At 44.8% G+C, this 14777-nt stretch overlaps 2 protein-coding genes across 11 annotated transcripts in view; one reads left to right on the top strand and one right to left on the bottom strand.

Moving 5' to 3' along the window:
• Positions 1–14777, top strand: part of LOC116157877 (uncharacterized) — a 696771-nt gene that overhangs the window by 484178 nt on the left and 197816 nt on the right. The gene's annotated exons all lie outside the window — the stretch shown is intronic.
• The window catches only part of LOC116157898 (leucine-rich repeat-containing protein 37A), a 196702-nt gene continuing 183132 nt past the window's right edge, over positions 1208–14777 (bottom strand). For 8 of the 10 annotated variants that reach the window (XM_064495074.1, XM_064495076.1, XM_064495075.1 and 5 more), the window contains 6 exons: positions 11966–13851; positions 11321–11437; positions 8191–8237; positions 6585–6639; positions 6361–6503; positions 1208–6253 (listed from right to left, as the gene is read on the bottom strand). In XM_064495074.1, coding sequence (XP_064351144.1) covers positions 6157–6253; positions 6361–6503; positions 6585–6639; positions 8191–8237; positions 11321–11437; positions 11966–13851 — 2345 coding nt within the window. In that variant the 3' untranslated portion in view covers positions 1208–6156. The remainder of the gene's footprint in view (positions 6254–6360; positions 6504–6584; positions 6640–8190; positions 8238–11320; positions 11438–11965; positions 13852–14777) is intronic. The other 2 variants (XM_064495077.1, XM_064495078.1) reach the window with 2 other exon arrangements.

Below are 14777 nucleotides of genomic sequence, written 5' to 3' on the forward strand. Positions count from 1 at the left end.
AATATTAAAAAAAAAAAAAAGGAACTCTCACCATTGCTTCATGCAGAGCTTTTATTATCTCTCTAATATTATAAATACTCCGAGGCCCACCAGGTGATCTGAAAGTTAGGACTTCAGTAATAAGTTACATCTTACTCCGGGGTACACCCACATGCATTTTTCTGACTCTCCCCTCTTGAATTTTCTCCGATCTTAAGTCTTTGGCTCATTTTTGCTTTACTTTTGTTTTTAATGTTCTTTTCTATTATTAAAATAGAGGTACTGGGGACTGAACCCAGGGCTTCACGCGCATGCTCTATCACTGAGCTCTACCCCCACCCCCGGCTTTTGTTTTTTTAATACATTTTTATTGCATATGTACCTATTCGCAGAAAATGTTTTTGGTTTCTTTTATGGTTGCTTTAACTGTTAATAATCTTATAAAAGGCTATCAATAATAATCTTTTGGGATTTATATTTTAAAATATTACTACTAAGTTGCCAGGATTCAGCCAAATTTTAGTACATCTCTGTGGGCCATTCAGACAAAAAAGGGATTTCTCTACTGGCTGGAGTGACTAACCCAAATTCCAAGGACTTTGTGTCACTGCTCCACAATGGGGGGCAAGGAGGGCCATGCCTGGAACTCCATCTGGGATGCCTTTTGTATTCGTAAGTCCAACAGCAGAGATTAATAGCAGCCCCAGCAACCAAAAAGAAAGGACAGGGCTTCTGAAGACACAGATCCTTCAGGAATGAAATTCTGGGTCACCTTCTTGGCCGAGGACCAAGAGGCAGCAAGTTCAGCGCTTCCTCCAGAGATCTGAGCGTCAGATATGTGGTCATTCCGTCTTGTGAGCTCCTGGGTCCTGGTAACATTGCCTTCCCCTTCTATTCCCCTCGTTCTTTGGGAAGTAACTTCTTCATGCAGTTAAAAATCTCTGGGTTACCTTGGCATCCATCTTTTTTTCTCCTTTCGTCTTTTTCAGGACATACCTATGTATCTATTTTCCTGTTTTAAATCTTGGTTCAGAAATACTGGATGGGATTTTTGTTTCCTGAATGGGCCCCAACTGTCTTGAATTGACATACCAGCTAGATAGGCTTTTCCAGACAGTCAATCTCAGGACATTGGTACATGAAGTAATTTAAATTACAATGTGAAAATTACCCCAGGACAGCTTGTTTGACAGAAGCAAAGGGGGATGGGTGCAACAATGGCTTGACATACTGGTGCAATGATTTTTATTTGCATTGAAAGATATCAACACACACGAAAGATCTTCATGAAGGTTGTAAGGAATTGAGTAGGGGAGGTCAACTTTCCTTGACTTTAGTTTCAAACAGAGGAATAATATGAGAGCAGTTAAGTGGCATGGAGTTCTCCCAAAAGTCTACAGCCTTAGCTTTTCTTTGATTCTGTCTTCTTTGGTACTTAATATTTCACTATAGAAAATATTTGAAATATTGCATAGTATTTGGCCTTTTTGAGTTTACCTATAACAGCAAAATTATGCAATTATCAAAATTGTTGCATTCATTAGTTAAACATAATACTGCAGGATTTATTCCTTTTTGTGCAAATTTATTAAGTAGTTACTTTCTGTCAGTTCTGTCTAAGCACTGAAGATACAGCAGTGAACAGAACAGATCTCAGAGCTTCACACTGTCGTTGGGGGAGACCGTAAGTTTACATAACGTTTTTACTGGCCAAGCTTGAAAATGCCCTACATGAAATACCTTCATTCCCTACATGATTTGGTCATTCATTCGCACACATACATAGGCATTTATAATCAAATCCTCTTTGGTTAAAAAGACAGTTGGGGTAGTTCTCATCCTTGGCGTTATAGAGACCCAGAAGCATTAAAAGGTGAATAATGTCACTTTTCCATCAGCTCTGGTCAAATTCTTGGCACTCTGAACTATCTATAGAAGAAAACGATTTTATATTTTTACTGGCAGTTAAAAATAGTAGATAATGAAACCATTTGCACACTCTTCCAAGATAAACTCAATCCACCTCTTCAAAATGTTATCCTGTTTTGAAAGATGATATTTCAGGACAATCATTTGTATATTATTGATACTGTTAATTAGCGTTGTCACAAATCCCATTGTTGTTGCTCTAACGTGCTTGAAATTCCACTTTTGAATTTAACCCCTGCTCATGTGCAAAATTCCTAACTGCTTAAAATGTATGCAGCACAGAGCTGCAAAGAACTAAGTTTAGCCCAAAATTCTTCAGGGAACAAAAGGTATGGGTGCCTCCTCAACTATTAGCTGCTTTTAAATGGTAAAGCGGAAAAAATTCCTAAACACCCACCACTGGGCACCTCTCTCCTCAACCACCCAAAACGTTATTTTTCAAAAATTCTGTATGTCTGAAGTGAATTATCTGTGGTCAATAGGAACCTTTGAGGTATGGATGTTTGTGTTAAGCTGTAGTGTGAAAAATATAAAGAAGATATATTGCTATTGCCTAATGCACTATACTTTCTTTCCTGACTACAACTAATAAGAAGTATGGGTTTTTCAGAACCTTGAAAATTTTGTGATTTCTCCATGTCACAAGCAGATCACAGCAGGTAGGTTCAGTTGTCTGAAGGGGATTTTAGACTCAAGGTGAAGAGCCTCCTCTAAATCAGGCTTTGGAAAAGACCCTCCTATTTGTCTTGTAGTTCAGAAATGCAGTTTCACAAAGTTCAGTTTGGGTTAATGAAGGTGTCGATTGTGCATCTGGAGCTGGACTAACAGTTCTGCAGATGCCCACTAGTGGCAGCCTCCCTTCCCCCTTCATTAGCTTGCTGGTGCCTAACTTGTGGAAAGAGAACAAAGGCTCAGTTTTTCTCTTGCCAGCACATCGGAGAGTGGGCTCGTTAGCTCCCTCCACCAAGAGGTTTTAGTAGCACTGGTACCATGTCTTAAACTCATGACCTTTCCTAAACATTTTATAACACCAAGACTCTCATAAGAATCTGAGTTTCATTATGGTCAGATAGGCGACCCAGGGAGGGGGGTGGTTGTTGAATCACAGTTGACAAATTTAATGGATATATTCAAAAACATTCACTGTGAGCCATGCTCTGCACTGCACTAAGTGTTGGGGTTACAAAGAATAGGACAAAGACTTTGTCCCCAAGAAACTTTCATGGAGGGCAAAGTTCTAGGACAAGTTAAAGCAACACAGATCTCACTGTCCTGACAGAAGTTAGTGTTTTAAATAAATAAATAGAGAAAGAAAGATAGAAAAAGAAAGAAAGAAAGAGAGAGAGAAAGTTAATGTGTTTTCTTAAATAAATTGCCCCTCAGATTTCTACAAGCCCATTGGTTAGATTTCCAGAGTTCTGAGAAAGTTGATTCTGTCCACCTGTACCACTAATACTGGGAACTGCCAGAGGGTAGAAATGACGGAAGGGGCGCCTGTTTCCCCCACCCATGGCCCTGCAGGTGCCTGCTGAGCTAGCTTTCTGCTGAGCTACATAAAGGGGAAACAAGTGAGTCTCCAAGGTCATTCGAGCTCTTTCTCATCACTTGCTGGATTCCCGATACTTCCTGACCCCCACCCACAGGTTACACTTGGACCTTATTATCATCTGGAATCTACCATACAAACTCTCAAAAGTCCAACCTTTCCTTCTGTGAACAAAAGCGCTTGTCCTTCCAGTTCCCACTCATGTGTACCCACCATACACGTGCTTCAGCTGCATCAAAACCTCCAGTCTGGCGCCCCACTTCCTCCCAGTTCCTACTTGGTCTAAACCCCCAAGTTGATCTCTTGGCCTCTCTACTTCCAGACCACCTTCAAAGTGCTCTTTCTAAAACTCAAGCTTGATCATGACCCTTCTCTGCTTAAAACATTGCAGTCTGTGCTGCCTGGTCATGACCACGTGCCTCTGCCAGGACCCCGGGGACAGGTACCCTGCTCCCCACGCGGCCTCTCACACTGCCTTTCCCGCCTCGCGCTGCGTGCTCGGGAAGCAGGCTGCGCACGTGCGAGCACACCCTGGGGTTTCACGCTTCTAGCTGCTGTACTGTCCTGTCTAGACCAGGCCTTTCCTTCATCTCGTCAGCCTAAACTTCTGTGTGGCTTCCTTCCTCTTCCCCTCCTCCAAGCCATCCCTCACATTTACTCCTTTCCAGCCAACCAAGAGCTGAACCCACCGCTTGGCACACTGCCATTGTCACATCAACACACTGTCTTCTACGTACACCTTCAGGGGTCTGTCCCTCCTCCCAGTCTTAGGAGTGCCTGCAGGACAGGGACTGTGTCCAACTCTTCCTCCAGACCAGGCACAGTCTCTGGCTTGTAACCCAGGCCCAGGACAAGTCCCACCTTTTTCATGGACTCTCCCCAGCTTCCTAACCTTCCCTCCTCCAAACCCTACAACTCTTCTGTGTCATTCTTGCCCTACTCATTCATTGCCTCGTTTCATTATCATTTTAAAAATGGCTAATTCCTCTGACAGATCTCATTAGAGTCAGTGAGAATTTTCACTGAGTAGCTGTTAGCCTTGTATCTCCGTCCCTTGTTCTGTCACTCAGTTCTCAGTAAGGAGCCGGACTCCGAGCTAGTTTGCCCATCAGTATGATGGAGACAGAGGCAGCTGTAGGTGGCCATGGTTTTTGTACCAGCTGACTCCTAGAGCCAGGGTGTGTCCCTGAGCCAAGGACAGACAGGCGGGCCAGGTGAAGTCTGTGTTCTGGCAAAAGCACTGCCCAATCTGGGTCAAGCTGGGCAAAGCAGAGCCTTACTCTTGGGCATTTCTATTTAGAAATACATTAGGGTAGCATTTGAGACTAATAAAGAATTGTGCAAATTGGAGGTAGTGTGACATAAAAAATCTTACCTAAGCCTCCCTCTATGTACCAACATTGAAATAATGGAAACATCCCCACATAGGAACCTGGAGCTACTTGGAATCCTGGCTCGCACGTTGGGAAGCCCAGCAACATGAGGATCTTTATCCCTGGCTTCTCATCTGCTCCTTGTCTTCGTGTCCACCTCCCTCGTTGACATCAACCCCTGACTCATTACAGAGTCTGGGCGGGCATGGGGACTTTCTGTTCTTATGACCTAATGGTGTGACTCAAGTGCCTAGTACTGCACCTGGCCCAGAGCAGGTGCTCGGTAAACAGCTCCCGTCATTCTCCTCACTGTAGTTGTCACTGTTATTGACTCATTCAGAATTCCTTTTACTCACTAAGGTACTTCAACCATCACTGGCTTATTAAATGCGACTGAATAATGACTTCCTTTGTAGGAGTGGAAGAACCTTGCAGCTAATGCAGGTGGCACTGTCATTACACACTCGCTTGAAATCACGCAGCCACAGGCCTGTGCTGGGTGAGGCAGGAAGTGGGGAGGTTTGGTGCTGGGCTGAGCTGGAGGGAGCTGAGCAGCACGTGGCAGACCCTCAGTGGGGTCAGGAGAGGCCAGGGCAGCCCAGGGGAGGCCTGGGGATGGCCACCTTGGGCAATGGCTGCTCCCACCCATTCTCTACCCTGTCCCTCCAGCTAGCTCTCCAAGGGTTAGGGGCTTTTTAGAGAAGAAAAAACTCAATGAGAATTTTCCACCAGCTTCAAAGGGTGGAGAACCCCCTACCATGACAGGAAACACATCTGTACACGAGTTTGAGAGCTTCGGAGAAAAGCCAGGCCTTGGCCTCAGGGTGGAGGCAGCCCAGGGACGCAAACCTTCTGGCCGCCCCAGCCCCTGTGAGCGGGGCCCCCACCGGCAGGGGCAGCCGTGCTGTGAGTAGCCGCCGCCGGCCCGGAGCAGGGGGGGAAGCCAGCGCCGGCTGTGCCGTGACTGCACGATCCTGCCCCCGGCGCACGACACGCTTCCCGGTTCCCAGGGACTGACTCTACTGGGGAAACGAGGGAGAGAAGCCCTTCTTCATCCTTCTAGTCATCCTCCTGTGCCCACGTCACCCCTCACGGAAGCACTGCCTACTGTGAGGGATTCAAGCCTCAGCCCTGCTTTCTCCTGCCTGTGGCCCTTGTTCTTTGCTTATAAATATTCAACTATTTACATTTTAAGTCCTCACCACGTGGCTAGAATTGGTTGGAATTTGTACATCTTCACTGGAGAAAAAGGAGTATTTTATAAGCAATCTTTCTGAAAGGATAATATTAGAAAATAAAATGCACAGGCGTCCCGAGGCGGGACGGCGCTCACACCGCGTTGCTCCCCAGTACCGTCTCGCTCTCCTCATCCGGCTTGTCCGGCTCGCTGGTCAGGACCACGTCAGCTGCGTCATCCGTGGGTGCCCTGGGGAAGAAGAAAAATGCCGAGGCCTTTAGTCTTGAAAGGAACAATTAAATTTTTCATTCTTTCCTCATTTGGATGAGAACTTTAAGTTGTCACCAATCATTTACCTCACATCCTTACTGAAAATCTCTTCCTCGTCAGAAGACTCCCCATCATGTAGCTTCTGCGCCATATTTTTTTTGCGTGTGGCACTGAGAGGTCTGTACATGTCCCTGAGCCAGAGCGGCCGCATTCTCTGGAAGAAGCCCTCCTAGAACGGAAAAAGGGGAACGTTCATTCTGCATCTCCCCTGCTTTCTCTGGCAACAGTACTTTATCCTCCTCAGATTTACCTGGCTCTCACTTTGCTCTGAGCATTTTCTACACAGCAAAAACCGAAAGAAGCCCCTTGGAAGAAAACACACACAATTAGTGATGCACGCCACTTTCTACGTCTCACACAGTGTGCCTGTCTGGTCTTACTGGGACTAAGTGGGCACCTCAGTAAACACTCACCACCAGCAAAGGCACCACACACCTGGACCCTGATATTTAATAATTATGGAATTATGGAATAATTCCATGCACACCGGGCTCCCAGAAGCTCTCCATGCCCGTTTGAGATGGCCCCCCAGTGTCCCCGGACAGGCCTCTGCATGTGGCTGAGCACGGAGTTCAGGCAGACTTTCTAGCCCCACTCCCCTGCTTGGCCCTGCCAAGTGCCCTCGTGCAGGGAAGACCCTGCACAGCCGTGCGAGGCAGAATAACATGACTCTGGAAGTGTTCACCCCAGCCCTCTGCAGACGCAGTCACACGCAGCACGTGCTGGGGCTGAGGGGGAGGGAGTCCCTATTTTCCTAGTGGCTTTGTCCTGTAAACTGGATCACACCAAGGAAACCTGAGTCCAAGTAGCAGAGCTATCTGACTCACTGACTTTCACACCGCAGGCTGTCTCTGATGCTAAGTGAATTGTGAAATCAGTTTAAAGACCACGACTAGCACTAAAACACAAAATATTCTTTTTTGAATATACATAGAATAGGAAAACATCTGAGTGCATAATAAGTTTGTTTTAGAAACTCCTTGTGTCCATATAGTATGTGGTGCTGATTTGTGACATAACATGTAGCTCACAGCCCAAGCACAGTGTGATCAATGAAGGCCTCAGTGGAAGGGAAGCATCTTTTTGATACTCACTAGCAGTATGGCCATGGGGCAGGACCTTTTCCCTTTCTCTTTCTCCACTTTCTTAATATAAAAGGAAGAAACAAACTGCTGTCTAAAGTTTCTCCCAGTTAAAATTCTATGAGGTTTGGATAAAGGGAATAGATTGTGGGGGTCTGAAAACCAGCAGGAGGACAAGGGAAGTTTCCCTGCCACTTTCTAGGAAGGACTCATATATTCTCCCTTCCAACAACTTTGAGTGAGGCTGGTCCTCAAACCCTAGAGCCATGTGGCCTTCCCTACCCCAGAACCTCCAAGAAGGCCACTGGCCCAGCCCAGCCTGATGGCCACCACCAGCAGAAACAGGTGAAAACCCAAACCTCTCTCCCTCCCCCTTCTTCCCTTAAAGGACTAGGAAAAGCAGAGGCGTCTGGGCCGGTCCCATTCCAGCTCAGCTTTGGCTGGGGAGCTAGTTTTGCTGGTAAATAAATTCAGCTAAAGCATTATGATAAATAAATATTCTTCCTGCCTTTTGTGCTTTCCTCACTATAAACTGAAGAGATTGAAATAGATGAGGTCTAAGTTCTCCTCTAGTTCTAAAATCCTACTTCAAAAATTACCAGACTAGGGGGAGGGTACAGCTCAGTGGTAGAGTGAGCTGCTCAGCATGCACGAGGCCCTGGGTTCAATCCTTGGTACCTCCACTAAAGATAAAGAAACCTAATTACCTCCCCCACAAAAGTAAAACAAACAAAAAATAAAAGCTTTTAAAAAAGTTACCAGAGTAATATTTACCTTACGCTTTTTTTCTGATCTTTTGCTGCTTTTCTGCGTGAACAAATCTGTTTTGGAAGAAACATGATCAGAATTATTCATCACAATGACTATCTTAGAATCTTTATTCATTTCTTTTCATTTTCAGTCTTATCTACCCAGTGAGACGAAGGCTTTTTTTGTGGAAGGAATGTTCTCTTGTTTAATAATCCTTTGCCTCTTTCACAGTGCCTAACTTAGGATCATGCACACAGCTGGCAATACGTTTTATTGATTGTTTTAGGTAACGTTCAACAGATAATGGCCAATACAAATTCTTAGAAGTAGGAAAACAAAAGTATCTACCAGGAACCTCAGCATCGTTTTAAAGACAAGAACAAGAGTCAGATGCCTATCATATGGCCACTACTGGTCACTGTTGAGGAGGTCCTCATCACTGCGGTAAGAAAAACACTGGAAAGGAAGAGACAAGCACATTTGCACATGAAATGATAGACAAGCTTTAGGTTGGAAGCAATATGAGAATTCAGGAAGATGGCTACATACAGAATCAAGAGATCAACATATAAACTTCAAAGACTTTCCTATATAACACAGAAGACTAAGAAATAGAAGAAATATCCCATTTACAATATCAAAAAAACCGCATAAAGTACCTAGGGATAAATTTAACTGAGAATGTATAAGACATATGTGATGAATATTAAAACTCTTCTGAAGGACATTAAAGTGAAAGCTGTATACATGGCATGAGATACCATCTTCCCAGAATGTTGTAAAGATATCAATTCTCAAATTGACCTACAGATTCAATGCAGTCCAATTTAAATCCAAGATAAATCTTCAACAAAACCTGGCTAGTTGACATTTGGGAGAGAAAATGTGAATGAATATTCATGAAATGTATGAAAAAGATGATCAAACAGCAGGAGCTTACCCTACCATTAATACAATATGTTCCAGAGCAACTGGAATTATTCAGTGTGCTACCGGTACTAGGAAAAGATAACTGCATCAATACAACAGAGTCGAGATAAGCACAGTATTTTTATTATTACTTTTTAAAACTTTTTTTATTGAGTTATAGTCAAGATAGTATTTTTAGATTGGTGAAGAATGGACCATTCAGTAGAAAATTTTGAAACAATTCGATGTTCATACAGGGGGAAAAAGTTAGATCCCCTACCTCAACTACACTAAAAAACAAAACAAATTCTAGACAGATTATGAAAGTACTAGAAGAGAGTATCAGAGACTATTTTTATGCCATGAGGTGACAAAGGCCTGGCTGACAAAACCTGCTAGCCATGAGGACGGGCTGATACAGGGACAGACGGTCAACAGATGGCTGCTCTTCCGAGCCTTTGCCATCTCCTCCCCTGGATTGTCTGTCTTCTTGTTCACTTCTAAAACTCTTTACAATAAATAAATATGGGCTTTCATTGATTTTCAGTGTTTCAAAGACTTCCCAAAGTTTTTGTCTCTAAGGGGTTGAGACAGAAGAGTGGAGTAAGGAGCTCAGGCTTTACAGTCAGGTGAAACTGGCTTCTGCTTTTGGTTTTGTCACTGGGGCCTTAAGTCGATGTCCTACATCTATGAAACAGGATGACACTGCCGTCCTCACAGGACTGTGGGGATTAAGCCAGACAATACACGGAAGACTCTTTGTCCAGTGCTTGGCATAGGTCGGTGCTAATTTGGTGCCACAGACAAGGTGGTCAAATCTGCCAAAGCTTTCTGCCTGTGGCATCAGGGTCTGAAAGCTCTTTTCCACCACACGATTATAAACATATTGCTTCTATTTTCTTCTAATACTTTCATGAGTTCTTTTCTTTCATGTTTATGGAGATATGTTTAAGGTGAAAAATGGGGACCTGCTGTTATCTTTCCACCAAATAGGGAGCTGTTCTACTACCATTTATTCATTTTCTTCCACTGATTAGAATGTTAAATATGACATTTCAAAAGTCTAAAGGACACGTGGGTCTGTCGATTGCTGGGCTGTCTAGCTACTTCAAATAAATATTATGTTGCATTACTCCTCATTGTGGAATTGACATAATGCCTCATCTCTCTTCCACTGAACATCATTATTGTCAGCTTTACGAAAAACACTACATGGTCTCTGTCCTGAAAAAACTTATCTAAGTGGGGAGAGGAAATAATGAAATGAAATAAATAGATACAAGTGCAAGGTTAAACTACATAGCAATTAAAGCAATAAAAGAGGAGTTTATAGAAATTCTACAAAAGCACAAGGCCATATGCCACCGGCAGATGCAGGGGGCACAGTCTGGGAAATGGCTAATGACAAATGACTAGCATGCTGACCCCACGCTACCCTGCACATTTGTAGGCTCAGAAATCAGACTCTGCCTTCACCAAGAGGGATCTCAAGTCTTCCTATGAGGCAGTCTCACTTTATCACTATCACAGGATTGATCAGAAATCAGAATGCCAAATTATTACTCATCAGCGACAAATACATCTGTTCTACAGACAGGGCTTCTGTGTCTACACAAGCAAAGAACATCCTCCTGCAGAGACAGGCCTCCATGGCACACTGAGGCACAGCTGGAAGACTACAGGGTGAGAACAGAACTACAACAAACAGGGCACACTTCACAGGAGCCTGAGGCAGGATTTTATTCACAGTGTTTTGATGGAACCTACCTACAAAATGTCTTACACACTGGAGAAGAAAGCTGGTAAGTAAACCCAATGGATGGACAAGATCACACTTTTATCTCTTAGCCATGTCCTTTCAGCCCTCCCAGGGTGACTGATTGCTCCAGGAGGGTGGAAATGATGTATCTCATCATTTCACCTAACAAGGACAGAAAGCAGTGAAGGGATGACAGTGACTGGTGAGGTGCAGTGTTCTGAGTTGAAGAAATTTTACTACCATGTCAACTCTGGCCTCCTTATAAACTTGACTTTTCAACATACTCTAATGGCTTGTTACCTTGGGTTCAGTTCCACAGAGACCCCCTGGGACTGGAGCTCCTTTAAGAATCCCGGGCGTATACTTTTCCATAAAAGACCAAAGCCCATCTCAGCCCTTGTGACTGAAGAGGACTGTGGAGTAGTAGCAGGTGGAAAGGTAGCTGTGATTTTCAGTTTGAGGGTTCTGAATCTCAATTGTCCTTACCTCAAAAAGGCAGAAACTTATAACCAAGACCGCCACTACTGCAGTTACTGCCACAGATATTAAAACTGCCCACAAGACTTTGCTCTTATAGTCGGATCCTGGAACTTCCTCTGTGAGCTGAAATAATAAAGAATAATTTTTTTGAAAAACAAAGAGAAAAGATTAACTCTAACTATTCTTAAACCTATTTAAACACTAGCTCACTCTTCTTTTTTGGGGGGTGGGTGGGAGGTAATAAGGTTTATTTGTGTTTTAGAGGAAGTGCTGGGGACTGGACCCAGGACCTCGTGCACGCTAAGCATGTGCCCTACCACGTGAGCTATACCCTCCCCCTTAGCAGACTGTTCTTAAACTACTCTGAACCCCATCCTTTCGAGTAGCTTATAGGTTCTTAAAGAACCTACCAGATCTCATGTGTTACTAATCTTATCAGCATTTTCTCTTACAATGCATCTTGTGTGTTGAGGCTCCCCTAGGAATAGCGGCACCATTCTCTAAATGAGCACAGTGGGAGATCGCTGTCTTAGCCAGTTTCGGGGATAAGATGCAGACCAGGGGCCCCTAGTCTCCCTGCTTTGGCACTTTAATGGCATGTCCTACACTGAGTAGAAGTCCAGGTCCCCATGTGTCAGGCATTGCCCTCACCTCATGTGGCTCCTGCCCTGTCTGTTCACTCTGGCCTTCTGCGCTCTCACTGATGTAGTTCTCAGTTTTCCACAGGTCAGTATCCCCCTCTGCCGGGGACAATTTTACTTTTTGCTGCTCACTGAGCAGCTTTATCAGAAGGCCTGTTCTGGTGAAAAACTTGGCACAGGACAGCTTCACGTGCGTCTCAGAGCAGTCCATTTTGAGAGTTCGGATCAAATGAGAAATGAGGCCTCTCATGTAACCATTTGGTACGATGGACCGTAGCTGCTGGTTTACCTGGAGTTCAAACTGATCACCCAAGGATGGAAGCCCTGGGGAAGTGAAGCTGGTGGGTTTAGAGGGTAATTCAGTGCCCACGTTGAGGTATTCCCTTTGTGTTTCGTCCGTGTGTTCAACAGTTGGCACAAAGTTGCCTGTAGTAACAGAATATGTGCTGGGAACGTCCGTACGGGCAGCGACTTCAGAGAGAGCTCCTTCCGGCACAGTTGCCTTTCCTGCAAGAGGGTCTGAAGAAGAAAATAACTCTGGTGGGTTTTCATGAGAATTTAGTTCTGCTGAAGAAGAAATAGCTTCTCCTGAAGGAGAATTTATGAGGCTCCTCACTGCAGAGGGAGGCCTGCCTGCAGATATACTCCTGAGGAGCTCTTTCCTTTTCAAAGTTCGATTCCTTTTGGCCTGGAATAAGCTGTGCATCGCACGAGAGCGACTACCAAGGAACAGGCGTCTTTTTCTGGGACGTGAGGTTGGTTTAGAAGCTTCCATATTTCTAACTATACTTTCTGCGTCTTCTAAAATACTATAGGATAAGTCTTTTGATTCCTGTCTAACCTCAGATTTAGGAGGGGTGGGGGCAGGGGGCAGGGAAGAAGAGACTGCTGCTTTGTCTTCATTTATAAGTGAGGGTTTTGTGTTGAACGAGCTTCCCACTAACTTCCGGGGCCTCCACATCATCTGAAGCTGCCCCCCTGCTCCTGGGGACTGCCTTCTGAGTGCCTCTTCCTTGGCAGTGTTCTCCAGAGCTGGCTGGGCATCCTGTTTCCTCCAATGCATCAGTTCGTCGACACTTTCTTTGACGACGACATCTGGGTCCTTGAGGACCCAGTCCACTCCCTGCAGCCTTTCCCCTATACCCTCAGTCTTTGCCGGGCTGTTTTCCTGTGGTTGGGCAGTGTCCAACTGCTTTTCATCCTTGGCAGTGTTCTCCACAGCTGGCTGGGAATTCTGTTTCCTCCTACGCATCAGTTTTTTGACACGTTTTTTGATGATGCCATTTGGGCCCCTGAGGACCCAGTCCACTCCCCGCAGCCTTTTCCCTACACTTTCAGTCTTTGCCGGGCTGTTTTCCTGTGGTTGGGCAGTGTCCAGTTGCTCTTGAAAGACCTGCCATAATTTGTGACCCAAAGGGTCGGCACGTACAAGCCTGGCAGCTTTTTCCTTCTTTTCAACCTCATCGATTTTTTTTTGCATTTCTGAATCTGACCATTTTTTCAGATGATAGAATCTCTGCAGTTTATTTTTATAAGGTAAGTTGTTGGATTCAGGTTGAACAAAACGGTTCCTTGTGTTTTTTTCCAAATAACCCAGGGACTTATCTCCATCTTGTAGATGGGAAAAGAGAAGTTTTATGAATGGTAAAAATGCTGTCTCTAAGTCTTCTAGATTTCCCTCCGAGAAATAAGGCAGTACATAATTTACTGCACTAATAACATCAATTTCGTCATTAAAGTCTAGCTGTTTATCGACGAAGGCTGAGAAGCTGACACCATGTTCGTCCGAGGACTCGTTCTCTGGCTCAATAATCAGCTCGGTGCTGGTATTATTTTTCCGGGCTTGTAACACCTTCATGAGCGATCCTTCTATGTTCCCTACAGCTGCTTCTTCACCTGTCAAAAAAGAAGTTTTTTTGATAACTGAAGGCTGATGGACAGCTTTTTGCCAGTCCACAGCCACATATCCCAGTCAAATAAATTAGAAATCAGCAGACGTCTGGGTGCCACTTAGAGAGGGGAAAAGAAACCTCACAACAGAAAGTGAAAAAGATATATTTTGAAAAAGTGGCTATCTACTCAGGAAATTCCATGGTGTGAAATAGAGTGACAGTGTTTAGGATTATTCCACTGGTTTCCAGGGGCCAACTGCCCGGTACTCAAGAGAAGTCAAGGCTGGGAGGACAGCTGTTCCCCACTCAGCAGGATGCTCTGCAGACCCACTGTAACTCCTCACTTCCATACACCCTGCCCCGTCCTGCCTCAGACGCAGAAGAGTGCGAGGCTTCCGCTCTCCACCTCCTCAGTGTGCTCGTGTCCTGCTCCCATCACAGGTGATCACGACAACACCCGCTGCTAACAGGTCCTCATCTGGATGTGACCTTTTCCACTTACCCCCAATTCCACTCCTTGGTTCCTGCTCCCATATATCCCAGCCCCCATGACAGGAGGCTCTATACAGAGAGAAACACCATGTCCACCCCGGCTCTCTGCTAACATGTGGGCAGGGGTGCAGGTTAAGAGATTTGCCAGACTATATGCAAATGTGGAATGTTCAACAGATCAGTGGAATAATACTTGAAGTCCTAAAACGCAGATGGGAAAAAGCAACTGTTGTCACATGCCTACTTTGCTTTCATTTCATTTCACTCCTAGTATTCCCAGCTTTACCTGGGGACCCATCAAGAGCTTCTGACTTGGGGTGGAGGGGATAGCTCAGGGGTAGAGTGCCTGCTTACCATACATGAGGTCCTGGGTTCAAACACCAGCACCTCCATGAAAAATAAATAAAGGAGCTTAATTACTTCCCCTCTAAAAATAAA

This window comes from Camelus dromedarius, chromosome 16 (genome assembly GCF_036321535.1).
Source record: "Camelus dromedarius isolate mCamDro1 chromosome 16, mCamDro1.pat, whole genome shotgun sequence".
In the NCBI taxonomy this organism is placed as follows: Eukaryota; Metazoa; Chordata; class Mammalia; order Artiodactyla; family Camelidae; genus Camelus; species Camelus dromedarius.